Consider the following 14,460-nt stretch of genomic DNA (forward strand, 5'->3'; position numbering starts at 1 on the left):
CTACAGCGTAGCACACTGAAGAACCATTGTCCCAACAGAGCTACTAATATTTATAAAGTTTGCCATTTGTCTTGGCTTGTTCTTTATTAATTAACTATCAATTTCTTTTGCAAGAGTTTTGCCTCCAGTAGTCCTAATTTGCAAAATGTGTTTTTTCCAGGAGTCAGCCAGGAAGCAGTCAGCGTGGGATGATGCGTGGGTGCTCCTGAAACTAAAGTTCACTCTGCTCGTTTCTCGCTGTTGTTTCTTTCCTGCAGGGTGATTGGTTTTGACCTCGGATCATGGCCTACACGCTCGGCTCGGGCGCCGACGGCCAGGCGCGCAGCGTCGGACCGCACTGCGTGACCCGGGTGGAGCTGTCCGTCACCGCCGCGAACCTGCTGGACCGAGACGTGGCCTCCAAGTCGGACCCGTTCTGCGTTCTCTTCCACGAAGTGGATGGAAACTGGGTGGAGGTACGGTGAAGGTGGAGGGCTGATGGATGGTGGAGCAGGTGGAGGAGGGTGGAGAGCTAGTGAAGAATGGAATGGCGGAGAGTTAATGTGCCACTGTTCCAGATCATAAGTGCTCACATTTCTGACGCTGCGTGTTTTAACTCCGGAGAGGTAGAGAGAACAGGATAAAAGGGATGCTGAAATGAAAAGAGAGAGACAGAGTGGTGGCTGGAAGATTTGATTAAGTGTTAGAAGTGTTGCTTTGAAGGTCTCGTCCACCACGCTGGCTCCTCCGGCAAAAGAATAGACCTGAGTGTATGTTACTCTACAGGCAGCAGCCTATACGTAGGTCGCGAGCCAGATCCCAACTCACGATGTCTTGACCATCTGGCATCAGCCACGTCGTGCTGAGCCCGAATGAATACTGCAAGATTTATGAGCATTATTCCAGTGTTACATATACTGCAGACCTCATTAATGCCAGTACTGGGACCGCAAAGTCTGATAATCTATTCTCTCTAATCTAATTTTATTGACGGTGTTTAAATTTTGTCATGTGAAGGTTGTGACTGGACACAAGCAGAGTTAGACTAAAATCTGAATAAATAAACGCCTCATGTCACCACCTCAGTCAGAACAGACTGATATGATCTGAAGGAGCGTTTTAATCAGACTGAGATCAAATCAGATCAACTGTATTTGCCATGCATACGCCGATCAGCCACAACATTATGACCGACAGGAGAAGTAAATAACATCGACCATCTTGTGACAATTCAGTGTTCTGCTGGGAAACTTTTGGACCTGACATTCATTCATGTGGATTTTACTTAGACATGTAGCACCCACCCAGACCAGACCAGGCACCCCCACCCCATAGCAATGACACTCCTTGATGGCAGCAGCCATCCCCAGCAGGATGCAGCCTGACACAGGCACACAAACAAAAACACTTTAGGAACAACTAAAAAAAACATGAAGAACAGCACAAGGTGTTGACCTGGCCTCCAAATTCACTAGATCCCAAAGTGATCAAGTGTCTGTGGGATGATCCACAGAGGCCCCTCCCCTTAAAGGCCCCCACTAACAACATTGTGTTGTCAGACACCACAGGACACCCTCAGAAGGCCCATGTCCATTCTCTGATGAGCCACAACTGTTTTAAAGGCACAAGGGAGACCTAGACAATATTAGGAAGGTGGTCATAATGTTATGCCTGATCGGTGTATACTGTGTGTGCACACATGCCCTGCATTTTACCCATCCAAGTGAGCTATAAAGGATAAGGTGCTTGCTCAAGGCACCTCATTTATTGCCGCAGAGAGGATTGAACCAGTGATCTCACAATCCTAAAGCAGCCCGGAGCAGTGGTCACCACCTGTGTGGGGCCCGGGGAGTGGTGTTGGGGGTTCAGAGCTTGCTCAAGGCACAGAACTTTAGCTCAGCACTGTTCAGTTCGGCCAACATCCTGCAAACCCCCAAAGAATCCGAGTCTCTTCAGGAGATGGAGGAGACTCTGGCCCTCCCTGCCTATTAAATGTTAGTTTATCAGAATATCTGTGACTTCTTTCCAGTTTTCATTGTTCATCAGAGATCACTGTATTATGAAAACTTCTGGTACTACAGTATTATATCTTTCCAATAGACTCACAAAATTATTTGTTAGGACAGGGGTGTCAAACATAAGGCACACGGGCCAAAAACGGCCCACCGGCGAGTCTCATCTGGCCCGCACGAGCATTTTTTGCATGGAAGACCTTAAGACCTGCAATTATTATTAATGAAAGTAGCCGCTATTCCTAATTTGTCCACTATTATAGTCAGAGCAGATGGAATGCAACACGTGGAACTAAACGGCAGATAGCAGTGTGCCAGTTTTCATGATGTACTTCTTTGCACGACAACAAAGGGAAATATTTGGGTTTTACGTAACTGGTCCGGCCTGCTTGAGATTAAAGACCCGCTGTGTTGGGAACTGGAAAAACAATCAGTGCAGATGGGTTTAAAAACCAAACTGATTACATTTAATTGACCTCCGATTTCAGACGGAGCTTGGTGGAGCCATCAGTCAGCCCCGACGTTTGCTGGATTCTTCTGCCTTGCTTCAGTTACGTGAACAATCCATGCTGTGAAAAAACAAAACACAGGAGCTGAAGGTGCTGCAGAGGGGCACGGTGATGGAGTTTTGGTTGTTGTGTGTGTGTGTGTGTGTGTGTGTGTGTGTGTAGGCTGGAGCTTCAAGGCTTTTCTGCAGCGAAACAGCTGGTCAACAGGGCAACCTGGCTCGCGTGTGTGTGTAGGCGAGTGCCTCGGGTTGCAGCTAGCTGTCGGTCAGCAGGGCACGTTGCTCCGATGTGAAATTGCCAACAGTTACCATGGCGACGGGATGAGAAACAAAAAGCTTAGCGCTCCTGGAGCGAGGGGGGTTGGGGCGATGGAGGAGGCAAAAACGAGGCCCAAACCTTTCTCTCGGATATCGTTCCTTCTCCCGTTTGCTCTCCCCCCTTTTTTTCTGCGATTGTCTCCCTCGTTCCTGTCGCCCGCATTCCCCTCTTCATCTCTCTCTCTCTTTCTCTCTCTCTCGCAATTTCTGTCTATCTTGGTCTGTCGTGTGAGATAGAGGTGCGAGAAGCAGCTGGGTCCATCGGACGGGTGTGTGCGTAGGGGGGAGGGAGTGGGGAGAAAAAGGGAGGGAGGGTAAGGGAGGATGAAAGTGTGAGAGCGAGGAGGTGCGAGAGAGGGAGACGAGAAGTGGGGTGAAGCAGAGGACGAGGGGAAAATTAGCCGGAGAACGAGAAGAGGAGAAGAGGAGGACAGAGAGGCGACAGAGAGAGAGAGAGAGAGGGGAAGGTGAAAGGAAGTCAATGAATGGAAAAGTATGATAGCAGCCGAAACTGGTGTCAGGGAGGCTTTGAGGAACACGATAGGTCTGTGGCTGTGTAAATGACGTGGCACCCAGTTAGCCGACTAGTGGGGCTATTTCCTAAATCCTCGCTCTCTCTCCCCACACTCCCAAATCCTAATTCTAATCTCAACACAGATATAAGCTTGTAACCCCACATATGAGAGCTCATACGCAGAGGAGTGTTCAGATCAGCAGGGGGTTTAAAATCACACATCAAGTGCAGCATTATGCACAGTGGATATAAAAAAAAAGTCTGTGAACTCCTGTTAAAACGGCAAAGAAACTTTTATAGCATATAGCTATATACGGACATAACATTATGACCACCTTCCTAATATTGTGTAGGTGCCACCAAGACAGTTGGGACTCATCAGAGAATGGACATGGGCCTTCTGAGGGTGTCCTGTGGTGTCTGGCAACAGGATGTTGTTAGTGTGGGGGCCTTTGAGGGGACGGGCCTCTGTAGATCATCCCACAGATACTTGATCAGTTTGGGATCTAGTGAATTTGGAGGCCAGGTCAACACCTTGTGTTGTTCTTCATGTTTTTTTGTTGTTGTTGTTTTTAAAGTGTTTTTGTGTGTGTCTGTGTCAGGCTGCATCCTGCTGGGGATGGCTGCTGCCATCAAGGAGTGTCATTGCTATGGGGTGGGGGTGCCTGGTCTGGTCTAGGTGGGCGCTACATGTCTAAGTAACATCCACACCAATGAATGCCAGGTCCAGAAGTTTCCCAGCAGAACACTGAATTGTCACAAGATGGTCAATGTTATTTACTTCTCCTGTCTGTGGTCATAATGTTATGCCTGATCGGAATATTCCGTTCGCACTTAAGCTTGATTTTTACTCTCTCAAGGCATAATAATAATAATAATAATAATACATTTTATTTATAGGCACCTTTCACGACACTCAAGGTCACCGTACAAATTGTTTAAAATAAAACACAATTCAGTACACGAAATAGTTAAAATAAAACACAATAAAAGTACACACAAGCATAATATAGAACATAGAATGACAGATAGAATGGGAGATAGAAGTGAGACTATGGAATGGAGTAGGCCTGTCTGAATAAATAAGTTTTGAGCTGAGATTTGAAGGTGTTGACTGAGTCTGAATTTTTTAAGTGTTCCGGGAGGGCGTTCCACAGGCAGGGGGCTGAATGGGAGAAAGCTCTGAACCCCATGGTGGTCAAGCGAGCAGGTGGGATGGTGAGTTGTTGTGATGAGGATGACCTAAGAGTGCGGGCAGGAATGTTTATTTGGAGCAGGTTAGTGAGGTAGTGAGGGGCGAGGTTGGCATGAACACAGAGCCTCTGTTGTGGCAGGCTTCGTCGAAGTAAGCATTCATACCTGAGTGCTGGTTCTGTTATCACGCTAATGAAACACTGGTCAGCCGTGATGAGTTTCTCTGAGGACTTCAAATAACGGCAACTGGAAGTGTGCGGCTCATGTTGCAGCTGAAATTAATAAATGTTGCACAACAGATGCTTTTACCGAAATCGCTGCAACACAGTAAAGAGAGAGGACTTCTTACAGTATTAGATGGTTTGTGGAGGCAGAAGGAGAGGAAAACGCAGAACCATAACTCTGGCTTTATGCACTTCTTGTAAATAAATGTAAAAAAGCTCTAATATTGCTGAATTTCAACATTTTAAATCAACCATCCAAGGAAATTCAGCTGAGTGTAGCATCCTCTTTCAGCCTGGATGCCAACCCGTCTTCCTGCACCCACAAAATGTTTGCGGCTGACCGTTGGTCTGGATCAGCTCCGTTGGGAACTGATTATACTCCAGCAAGCATCTGCTGGGCCAATCAGATTGTTTGGGCAGGCTTCATGTGGCGTGGTGATGGACAGAACAGTAACAGACATGTTCTGATAAGAATTTAGTCTCCAGGCAAGCGTCCTTCACCAAAACTCAGTGTTTGTCACCTTTCTTAGTTTAGTTTTTGGTTTGGGAACATGAATTAGTTTAAATCAGAGACAGCTTATTCCAGCAATACATCAGTACCGGTGTAAAAATTGGCTAATAAATGTCAAATACCATTTTTTTATTTTTAAATTCCCTGAAATCAATGATAGTATTTCCCTGAAAATCCCATATCAACGCTCTAATCAGTATCTTTATATTCAGAATGGATGATAATCTTTCTCATAGCGGTGCATCTAGCAGCTAAAGATGAAGGCATTTCCCTCAGGAGTCGATGGTAAACAAGCATGGTGGACACGGACAAGACTCCACAACGAATCCCAGGTTGCTCCGTATCTATTTGATGTGTGTATATTAAGGCAGCTGTATATTCTCAGTTTGAGCTGACGGACTGTTTTAATGATGATGTTTGAGCCGTTGAAACCACTTGGGATGGTCTCATTGATTCCGCAGTGAGCCATGTGGCTCCTGAGAGTACACAAACTATACTCTCCTTTTATTCACACCATTCATTAACATACTGTTTTAATTCCCAAGTGCACGCTCGGCTCTAACGCGCATAGATCGGCCTCAGAAAGGTCTTTTCAATCGATGTAAATGAAGCTGCAGGACCATAAAAGTCACATCTCTGCCTCTCTTGCACAGCTGGAATAACTGTGCGCTCATGAAGGATGTTTTACAGCGTGGGATGTTGTTGAAGCTTACTCGATATTCAGCGGTGAACACTAACCATCGCTCTGTAGTGCGCAGCAGAGGTCGTATTGTTGCATCCAGCTGTTCATAATGTCGTGAGAGCATCGTTTGTACCACGGAGGACCGTTTCTCTGTCTGAACTGATTTCAGTGACCTTTTTTAAAAAAATAAATCCTGTCTCATTTGTTCTCATGATAGTAAATGTGGATGGATGAAAAAAAAAAAGAGAGAAAGTGGATGAAGCGCTGTGAGGGGCTCTGATTCATTTCCGCAGCCCAGTGAGCCAGGTTCAAATTCACAGTGACGCAAGCCCGAGATGTGTACTTCTAGGCCGCCGGGGCTGCCATGATGTCCCAGTAATTTCAGTTTTGAAGCCCCAAAGTGGAGCCCTCTTCCTCCTCCTCCTCCTCTCCTCAGACAGATGGATAAGAGCTGTAAGCGCTGGTTGCAGGCTGCAGGCTGTTAAAACTCATTTCCTCCTTTTACTAAGAACATCATCTACAGTCAGAGAAAAGCAAGACATTTTGGATGAAAGCATTCTTAGTGGTATGTAAAACGTGCATTAGTCCTAGTCACCTTATACCTGCGCCATCGTTTGATTATCCTGTAGAAGGAATCGTGTCAAACAGTGGAGAATGTCAGCTACCTCGGGGCACATTAATCAGGACAAAGTGAAACTAATTTCCACTTGGCATGATGAAAACACTCTAGCTGTCAAACCAAAGAAAATAAAAAGATAATGAATGTAAGAAAAAAAGAGAGTGTAATCATTAGAGGAACAGGTAAATAAAAGAGTTAATGTTCTCTGAAGGGTTAATGAACTGCAGGTTTTTTTTTTCTTATTAGAAAATGCTTCAGGATTATTCTGTTGAAATTAAAATTCTACATTATGCTGCAAAATCCTCCACGAGTGCCTCCAATAAAAGTGAATTAAAGCCTTAGCACCCAGAGAAGTGGCATTAAAGAAGACTCTACATCCCTGAGTATCTTAAGCCCCAGATTCACCAAACTGACATGAAAGAACTAGCGGCTACCAACGCCAACTGTGACGTTGCCTCATGGACCAAAACGTTGCACTTGAACGCGCCACAAAGACTATTTTGTACATCTGTCCTGCGCCTTAGAGAGAGGAAGTAACTCAGCAAACAAAACGGGAAGCGCTGCCATTAGCTGGGAGGCTTGGACGCTACGAAGAGCTGCTAGCCGTCCCACAGAGCTGACCTGTCCTGACTCTTGTTGTTGTGTAGTGTCATGGCTTCCTGTTCTTGTGCACTGGTTCGTTAAGAGTGATCTCCCTCACTGGTGCGCTCTACCTCCAGCTCTGCATTATGAAAAAGACACCAACAGGTCGACTGGAAGTACAAAATCTTAACACCAGCCAACGGCCGACTGCCAACGGCACAACAGAGAATAACACCACCTCACTCGTTTTCGATGGATATTGTAAGATAATCCGATCTTAAATGAGCTAAATTTCCTCCCCTGGAGACTCTTAAAGGCTTTTCTTATCGTGTATTCTCCTAGGCCGTGTAAGTGTGCGCCATGCAACTGTATTATGTCCAATAAATAGGGCTGTAAGAGTTAATATTGTGCCGAGAGGGTAGCTCATACCTTGAATATCCAACAAAGGTTCAAAAAAGGCAACTGGACTTGTAGAGTTTTTTGGGAAGACGTTTCACCACTCATCCGAGTAGCTTCTTCAGTTCAGATGAGTGGTGAAACGTCTTCTCAAAAAACTCTACAAGTCCAGTTGCCTTTTTTGAACCTTTGTTGGATATACCTTGACCTGGATGACTGAGAACCTTCACAGACATACTCATAGCCCGACCCAATCCCGTCATTTAAAAAAAAGCCTGGATCGGCCCCTGATACAGATCGGGTCAGCCCTAGGCTCATCTTTAGGCTAATATAATCTTTACTTTTAACAGTCTTTGCTAATTCTCATCAAAAATATGGATTTAAAAGCATAATTTCCTCACGTGGAGATCCAGAAGGTGTTGAATTTACCTACCCACAGATAACACCACCATCCTTCGAGCTGCAGCCATTAACAGTTTTGGCTAAAATGGACCGATAGGAGTAGGGATCATCACCAACCTCTGGACCAACAGTAGTTGTACTTCCTGTTATGTCAAAATGAGCTTAATTAATCCCTTAAACCCCCCACAATGGTGAATTATTAAACCCTGATGTTATTAAACCTGTGCTACGACTATTTTAGCCTCTTCACTGAATGTCCCACGCTTCTAGAAAGGGTGTTGGGTTTTAATGTCTGACTCTCGTCCCGTACATGGTCCTCTGGGAGCCTCTGTATCATTATGTTCTGTAATAAACCGTGACCCCTCACACTGTAAATGATTTTGTCTGGTACCTGTGCCTGTGAAAAAGCAGGAGGACAGATGTAATTCAGTCCCAGGGTCTGGACATTTCACGGCTGCCGTCTCCGTTCCGTCAGCGCAGTGACCGTTACAGACGGCTTTTATGATCACAGTTAATTGAGAAGTGGCGACAGGCTGAACATGCACCGGCCTGGTCTAACCGTGGATCAACACACTAAGTGTCCTGGGTGAGTCAGACTGGAGAGTAGCACGGCCGCTGAGCATTAGTCATCTAACCACCTGGTTTAGAAGAGTCAGAGTAAAGAACAGGCTTCTCGCCGTGCTCTTAGAGACACCCACACTCCGATTTGTCTGTTTGCTGTCTGGGCTACAGTTTGGGGACTTGAGAGCCACATTGGAAAACACTGAAACAAATGACAAATGTAAAGTGAAGGGACTCTGGCATTGGATAAAGAATCGTTAGACAACTCTGCAAGTTTACTCAGCCTTTAGGCTTTTTTTTAGGTCTCTGTTTTGGTCTTGGGTGACTTTAATGATGTGGTGAGGTGCAGCAGGCCGTTGTTCCGTTGGTCTGTTTCCTGCAGGAAAGCTCAAACAAACCTGCTGCACATCACTAACCCTCCACCAGTGACGCACAGGCAAAGTGAAGTGATATTTTTAGCTGGTCTTGTGGCATGGCGGCAGAGATGGCAGGTCGGTGCTTTGGTGGTATACAGCAACCAGCGACCAGCGAATGGATCGGCATGTGAAATTTAGCACGTTCATTATGACATGAGATTTAAAATTGACTTGGATTTAAAACTTGTAAAACTTGACCAACTTTATGATGTGGAAAAACTTTAATACTTTTAACTGAATTACCACGCCATGTGGAAAAAACAGAGATACTCATTTCCTTTTCCTGAGACTTCCGTTGAAAATGTTGGCTTCCAGAATGCTTTATCTTTTGCAGACACCAACTGATATTTCTATCATATTATATTCCAATATTTTCTTTTCTTTTATTCTTGGCTCACTTCAAAAATCTGAAAATAATAAATGGTTGCTACACCTCTAATGTGGATTTGAACACCGTCAAATTAAACCTAGAGTCTGGACTCTCTCCCTGCACATGTGGGTCATACAGATATGAACAAATTGTTAAGGATTCAGGGTTCTGAAGAGTTGTGATATAATCCGTCTAAATAAGTCAATTTTACGCTTTTGCAAAAAGATTATCCACCTATTAACCTTTATTTCTTGAGGCGTTAGAGATGACACCACAAGTGCTAATAGCAAACAGCATTTCAAAGGTTTAAACAAGAGGTTCTTATCAATGCCGAATAATCTGGAAGCCCTGATTCATATGTACTGGGTTTGAAAGTGTGATGAATTGTGTAAATACTTCTTGCTTCCTTGTCCAAAACAAATTCCTGTAATGTACTTATCATTTCCCTTTATGACTATGACTGTGTTAACATGTCAGTGTTTCCATGTACGGTGCAGCCTCAAAGACCTGTTTGTCCGGCTGTAGACTCTGGTTTGTCTACAGCCGATGTGAAAAGAAAGTCATTTCTATTCTGAAATCAGAGAAACGCTTGAGTGGCAAACACTGGAAGACTTTGTTTCTTTAACCATGGGGTGGTAAAATCATATTAATCAACTATTTTTAAGGATGATATCTTTAATCCAATCACAACAAACATAAGCAGATTGTGGGTGAAACCTGTCAGATTCACCTACATCCAACTTGGAATCACCAATTAACCAAAGAGCATGTCTTTGGATGGTGGGAGGAAGCCAGAGTACCCGGAGAGAACCCACGCAGACACAGGGAGAACATGCAAACTCCACACAGAAAGGCCCCCCATGGATTAGAACCCAGAACCTTCTTGTTGCAAGGTCTCAGTGCTAAGTCCTCAGTCCTTGGTTCTTGTTTTGCAGCTGGGGCGCACTGAAACAGCCGTGAACAACCTGAACCCGGTGTTTGGAGTCAAGTTTCACGTGGACTACCACTTTGAGGAGATCCAGAAGTTGCGCTTCGCCATGTTCGATGAGGACAAGTGTGCCTCGCAGCTCTACGAACACGACTTCCTGGGAGAATTCATCTGTACACTCGGAGTGGTACTGAATGACTTCTTCCTTCCGATATGTCCTCATATTTTTGAATACGTTTATTATTGTTTTGCAGTATTAATGTCCTGTTTGTCCACTAGATTGTGTCCAATAAGAAACTTCACAGACCGCTGATATTAGCCAATGGGAAGCCAGCTGGCAAAGGATCCATTACGGTAAGAATCAGGACTGTGCCTTAAAGGTACTTTAATATACATCCTAATCTCTTTCTGTCTGTCCTGTCCACTCACACACTTTAAACGTTGCTGGTGTTGATGATGGTGAAGATGTTGTCGAGGTTTCTGCTGCTGCTGCTGCTGCTGCTGACGCTGACGTGAATGTTAATAGTTAACCATGTGCTGTACTGTTATTTTAGATAACAGCGCAGGAGCTGTCTGACAACAGAATCATCACTTTGACCCTGAGTGGGCGTAAACTGGATAAGAAGGTGGGCAGCTAGAACCACACACACACGAGCGCAGAGGATACAAATGCAAACACACACACATTGAGAGTGCGTTTGAGCGTACTACTTTGGGACACGCACAAACAAAGCCCACGCAGAGAACATTTACAGTACATGTGTTCACTCTTCACGTCTTTTTTATTTTACTGAAAAACGTTTACAGTGTCCAGGTTAATGTTACTCAAATGCATTCCTGCTCATGTACCAGGACGCACCTCTCACGGTATTCGCAACCTCTTAAATGGAAATTTGCGATAAGGTTCCCGAGTTGTAACGTGTTCACTGTAAAGTTTTCGGAAATGGTGGAGGTCAATGGTACGTCAGTATATTGTAATTTAGTCCTGTATCTTTTTTATCGTTATTTTATAGCATGTTTGAGGAAAATGTTGCTATCCCCTTTCATTGAGACTTTGCCTTTCCCACATTAAATGACCCAGTTGTTAGCTTGCCAACTGTTAGCCTCAACGGCTTCCTCCTAGCAGCGGCAACGTTACGGTCTGTGTTAGGACATAAATACAAAACGTTTTGTGTAGGGATGCACCGGAAATTTTCGGCCGAAAAAACGAAAATTGCTGCGGTTGTTGCTTGCATCATCACAACATCCTGTTTCGGCCGTGTTGTTTCGGCCGTGTTGTTTCGGCGATAAATTTTCGGCCGAAAATGGCCCAAAAGTGCATTTTCGGTTTTCGGCCAAAATTTTTCGGACTTTTATCGCCGAAACAACACATGCAAGCAACATCCCTTCGGTGCATCCCTAGTTTTGTGTACACAACTTTTCATGTCGTAACCACAAGCTCACATGTTCTATGTGGAGGCAGTAGAAAAATAAAAATCCAGTTGGAAACAGCTCTAACCTGAGAACCAATGACATCACTGGTTCACAAAAGAAGACACAGGAAACATTTAAAAGACAAATAAAATAGTAGTCTTTCACAGTAATGCCCCTACTGGGATTAATAACATTAGGATTAATAATTTACAAAGACTTTTTTAAAGATTTTTTTTATTGATTTGATCGATGTTTTCATAAAGTAGTTAGGAGTGAATTGAATTAGAACTGAGCAAGTGGGTTAGAAACATCATAGCTTGTGGTTTAGCGTATCCTATCTGTAATATAAATAACCACCAGTGTTGCAGTGGTCACATTTTTGTAGATGTGTTGCAGACTGGTTAAGGAATCGGAGAAAAGAGGTGACGTCTGTGTTCTGTGCAGGACTTCTTCGGTAAGTCCGACCCCTACCTGGAGTTCCACAAACAGGGAGAAGACGGTAAATGGATGCTGGTGCACAGGACAGAGGTGAGTCATTGGCAGGGATTAAAAGCTCCTTCCTCTGACTGTCATTATTGTCAACCATGAGCTGTCATTGTCAGCTAAAGGAGGCGTTACGGAGGATGATAGTCTAATTTTGATTACAGATTGAGGTTTGCGTAATTCTACTGTGGCTGCACAGTCATTTAATGATAATGTGCCTGTTTCTGTGGCTTCAGGTCATAAAGAACACTTTAGATCCAGCGTGGAAATCTTTCACTGTGCCTCTCATCTCTCTCTGCAATGGAGATGTGGACAGAAACATCAAGGTTAGTCGTTGGCTCATATGCTGGAAAACTTTTTTTCTGTATTTCTTCTGAACTGGATGTTACAGCGCGTATGTGAAGTGGAAAGAAACGCCGTTAAGACCACAACTGTGATTTCTATCTGACAAAAACATACTATATTTTCTCTTACAGTATTATAATGTGAAACCTTGAGGAGAAACATACCAGAGAAATAATCGTTTTCAGAATCAGGAATCTATATAAGCTTTTACCATCAATGGAAACATGATGTATGGTGCGATGTGCTCTAAACGATGACAGGTCCTGTGTTATGACTATGATAATGATGGAGGCCACGACTTCATCGGAGAGTTTCAGACCACGGTGGCCAAGATGAGTGAAGCCCAGAACTCAGTGGAGGTAAAACACGTTCGACATTATTGTAAATGACTGTGTGTTTCCTGTAGATTTCTACTTATCTATTCTTTTGATTTTAAGGGTAGTTATGTAAAATATGTGGTTACAGTGTAACCTTGGGTTCTCTGAAACCTCAGTGACTGATCAAATCTCACTTTTGGCGCCTTCAACAGAAACCCCAAAACCAAATGGCCAGTAGCCTCAGCTCAACTTTAAAATGGCACATCACACGCTTAATTGCATGTTATACTTACAATACATGCAGTTTACACCGATCAGCCACAACATTATGACCACTGACAGTAGAAGTAAATAACATTGACCATCTTGTGACAATTCAGTGTTCTGCTGGGAAACTTTTGGACCTGGCATTCATTGGTGTGGATGTTACTTAGACATGTAGCACCCACCAGGCACCCCCACCCCATAGCAATGACACTCCTTGATGGCAACGGCCATCCCCAGCAGGATGCAGCCTGACACAGGCACACATACAAAAACGCTTTAGGAACAACTAAAAAAAACCATGAAGAACAGCACAAGGTGTTGACCTGGCCTCTAAACATCAGTAGGCTACAGAGCGAGGTCTGGACAGGATTACTCCTGTGATTGTCGGAAAGGGTGATGGTCGGGGGATAAATAATTCTAAAACTTCTGCAGTCTGAGCCCAGCTGAAGGTGGTCATTAGACACCACCATCAGACCAAACCTTGAAATGTTCCACACTAGTGATGAGCATCAGATACACTTTATTCTAGTTTCCTTAAAGCTGTAACTTCATATATCTTTAAAATATATATATATATGTATTTCATCACTATTAGCACACATTGTTGTGCAAAATAGCTGCACCCGTGGGTAGAGATCCTGTTTTATCTTTGCGCTCTACTGGACTGACCACTTAATCGGGAGTTAAAATGCATTTAGTCGCATGTGTCAACAATGAAGCTGAGATAATCATGCACACATTAGCATTTTTCACACACTGCTGAGATTTATTCTTTTCACTTTTGGACGCCGGGTCCGCTAAAGACGTAAAGATGCAGGGATCAGAACTCGGCTCAGTCATTAGTATTAGCTCTGTGCGTGTGTGTTTGCTCGTGAAACTACACATGTGCATGTGCCAGAGCAGCCTTCATGACTTGTTCTCCCACTGAGTCTCTTCATGTGTGGTAATGATGTAGTGGTGGGAGGGGGGGGGGCAAAATAACAAGCAAATAGAGACAAAGGCAGAGAAAGTGTGAGAGAGAGATATATATAGAGAGACAGAGTGTGTAAAACGAAGGATGAGGAAATGAGAGGTGCTTTTGAGACGTAAAACCGCCTTTAGCTGAGTGCTAGTAACACGACAAGGCAGTTAGAGCTACCTGTCATATGAATCACCGAATGACTTAAGGCATGTGTCTGTGCAGAGTGTGTGTGTGCAAATGTCCCTTTTGATCAACCATATTGCTATCTAAAGTGTGTGTGTGGAACTCACTGCATTAGAAGCAATCTTCTTCTACATCAGTAGACAAATGTAAAGTGAGGCTACATCAGTGCGTTACATTTATCTTATAGTACATCTCCAGGCTTGAGAGTCATGTTTAAGTTATTTGCAGGCGGCGTGTGAAAACATGCAGATCCAAGTCTCTCAGTTGTCCTTTTC

General features: G+C 44.1%; 1 protein-coding gene across 1 annotated transcript in view; it reads left to right on the top strand.

Moving 5' to 3' along the window:
- The first annotated feature begins 218 nt into the window (after nt 1-218).
- cpne2 (copine II) overlaps nt 219-14,460 on the top strand; it is a 52,209-nt gene continuing 37,967 nt past the window's right edge. The window contains exons 1-7 of the mRNA XM_084555715.1: nt 219-455; nt 10,224-10,403; nt 10,496-10,570; nt 10,771-10,842; nt 12,074-12,157; nt 12,349-12,438; nt 12,718-12,816. Of these exons, the coding sequence (XP_084411841.1) occupies nt 282-455; nt 10,224-10,403; nt 10,496-10,570; nt 10,771-10,842; nt 12,074-12,157; nt 12,349-12,438; nt 12,718-12,816 (774 nt within the window). The 5' untranslated portion in view covers nt 219-281. The remainder of the gene's footprint in view (nt 456-10,223; nt 10,404-10,495; nt 10,571-10,770; nt 10,843-12,073; nt 12,158-12,348; nt 12,439-12,717; nt 12,817-14,460) is intronic.

This window comes from Chelon labrosus, assembly GCF_963514085.1.
Source record: "Chelon labrosus genome assembly, chromosome: 11".
Classification (NCBI taxonomy): Eukaryota; Metazoa; Chordata; class Actinopteri; order Mugiliformes; family Mugilidae; genus Chelon; species Chelon labrosus.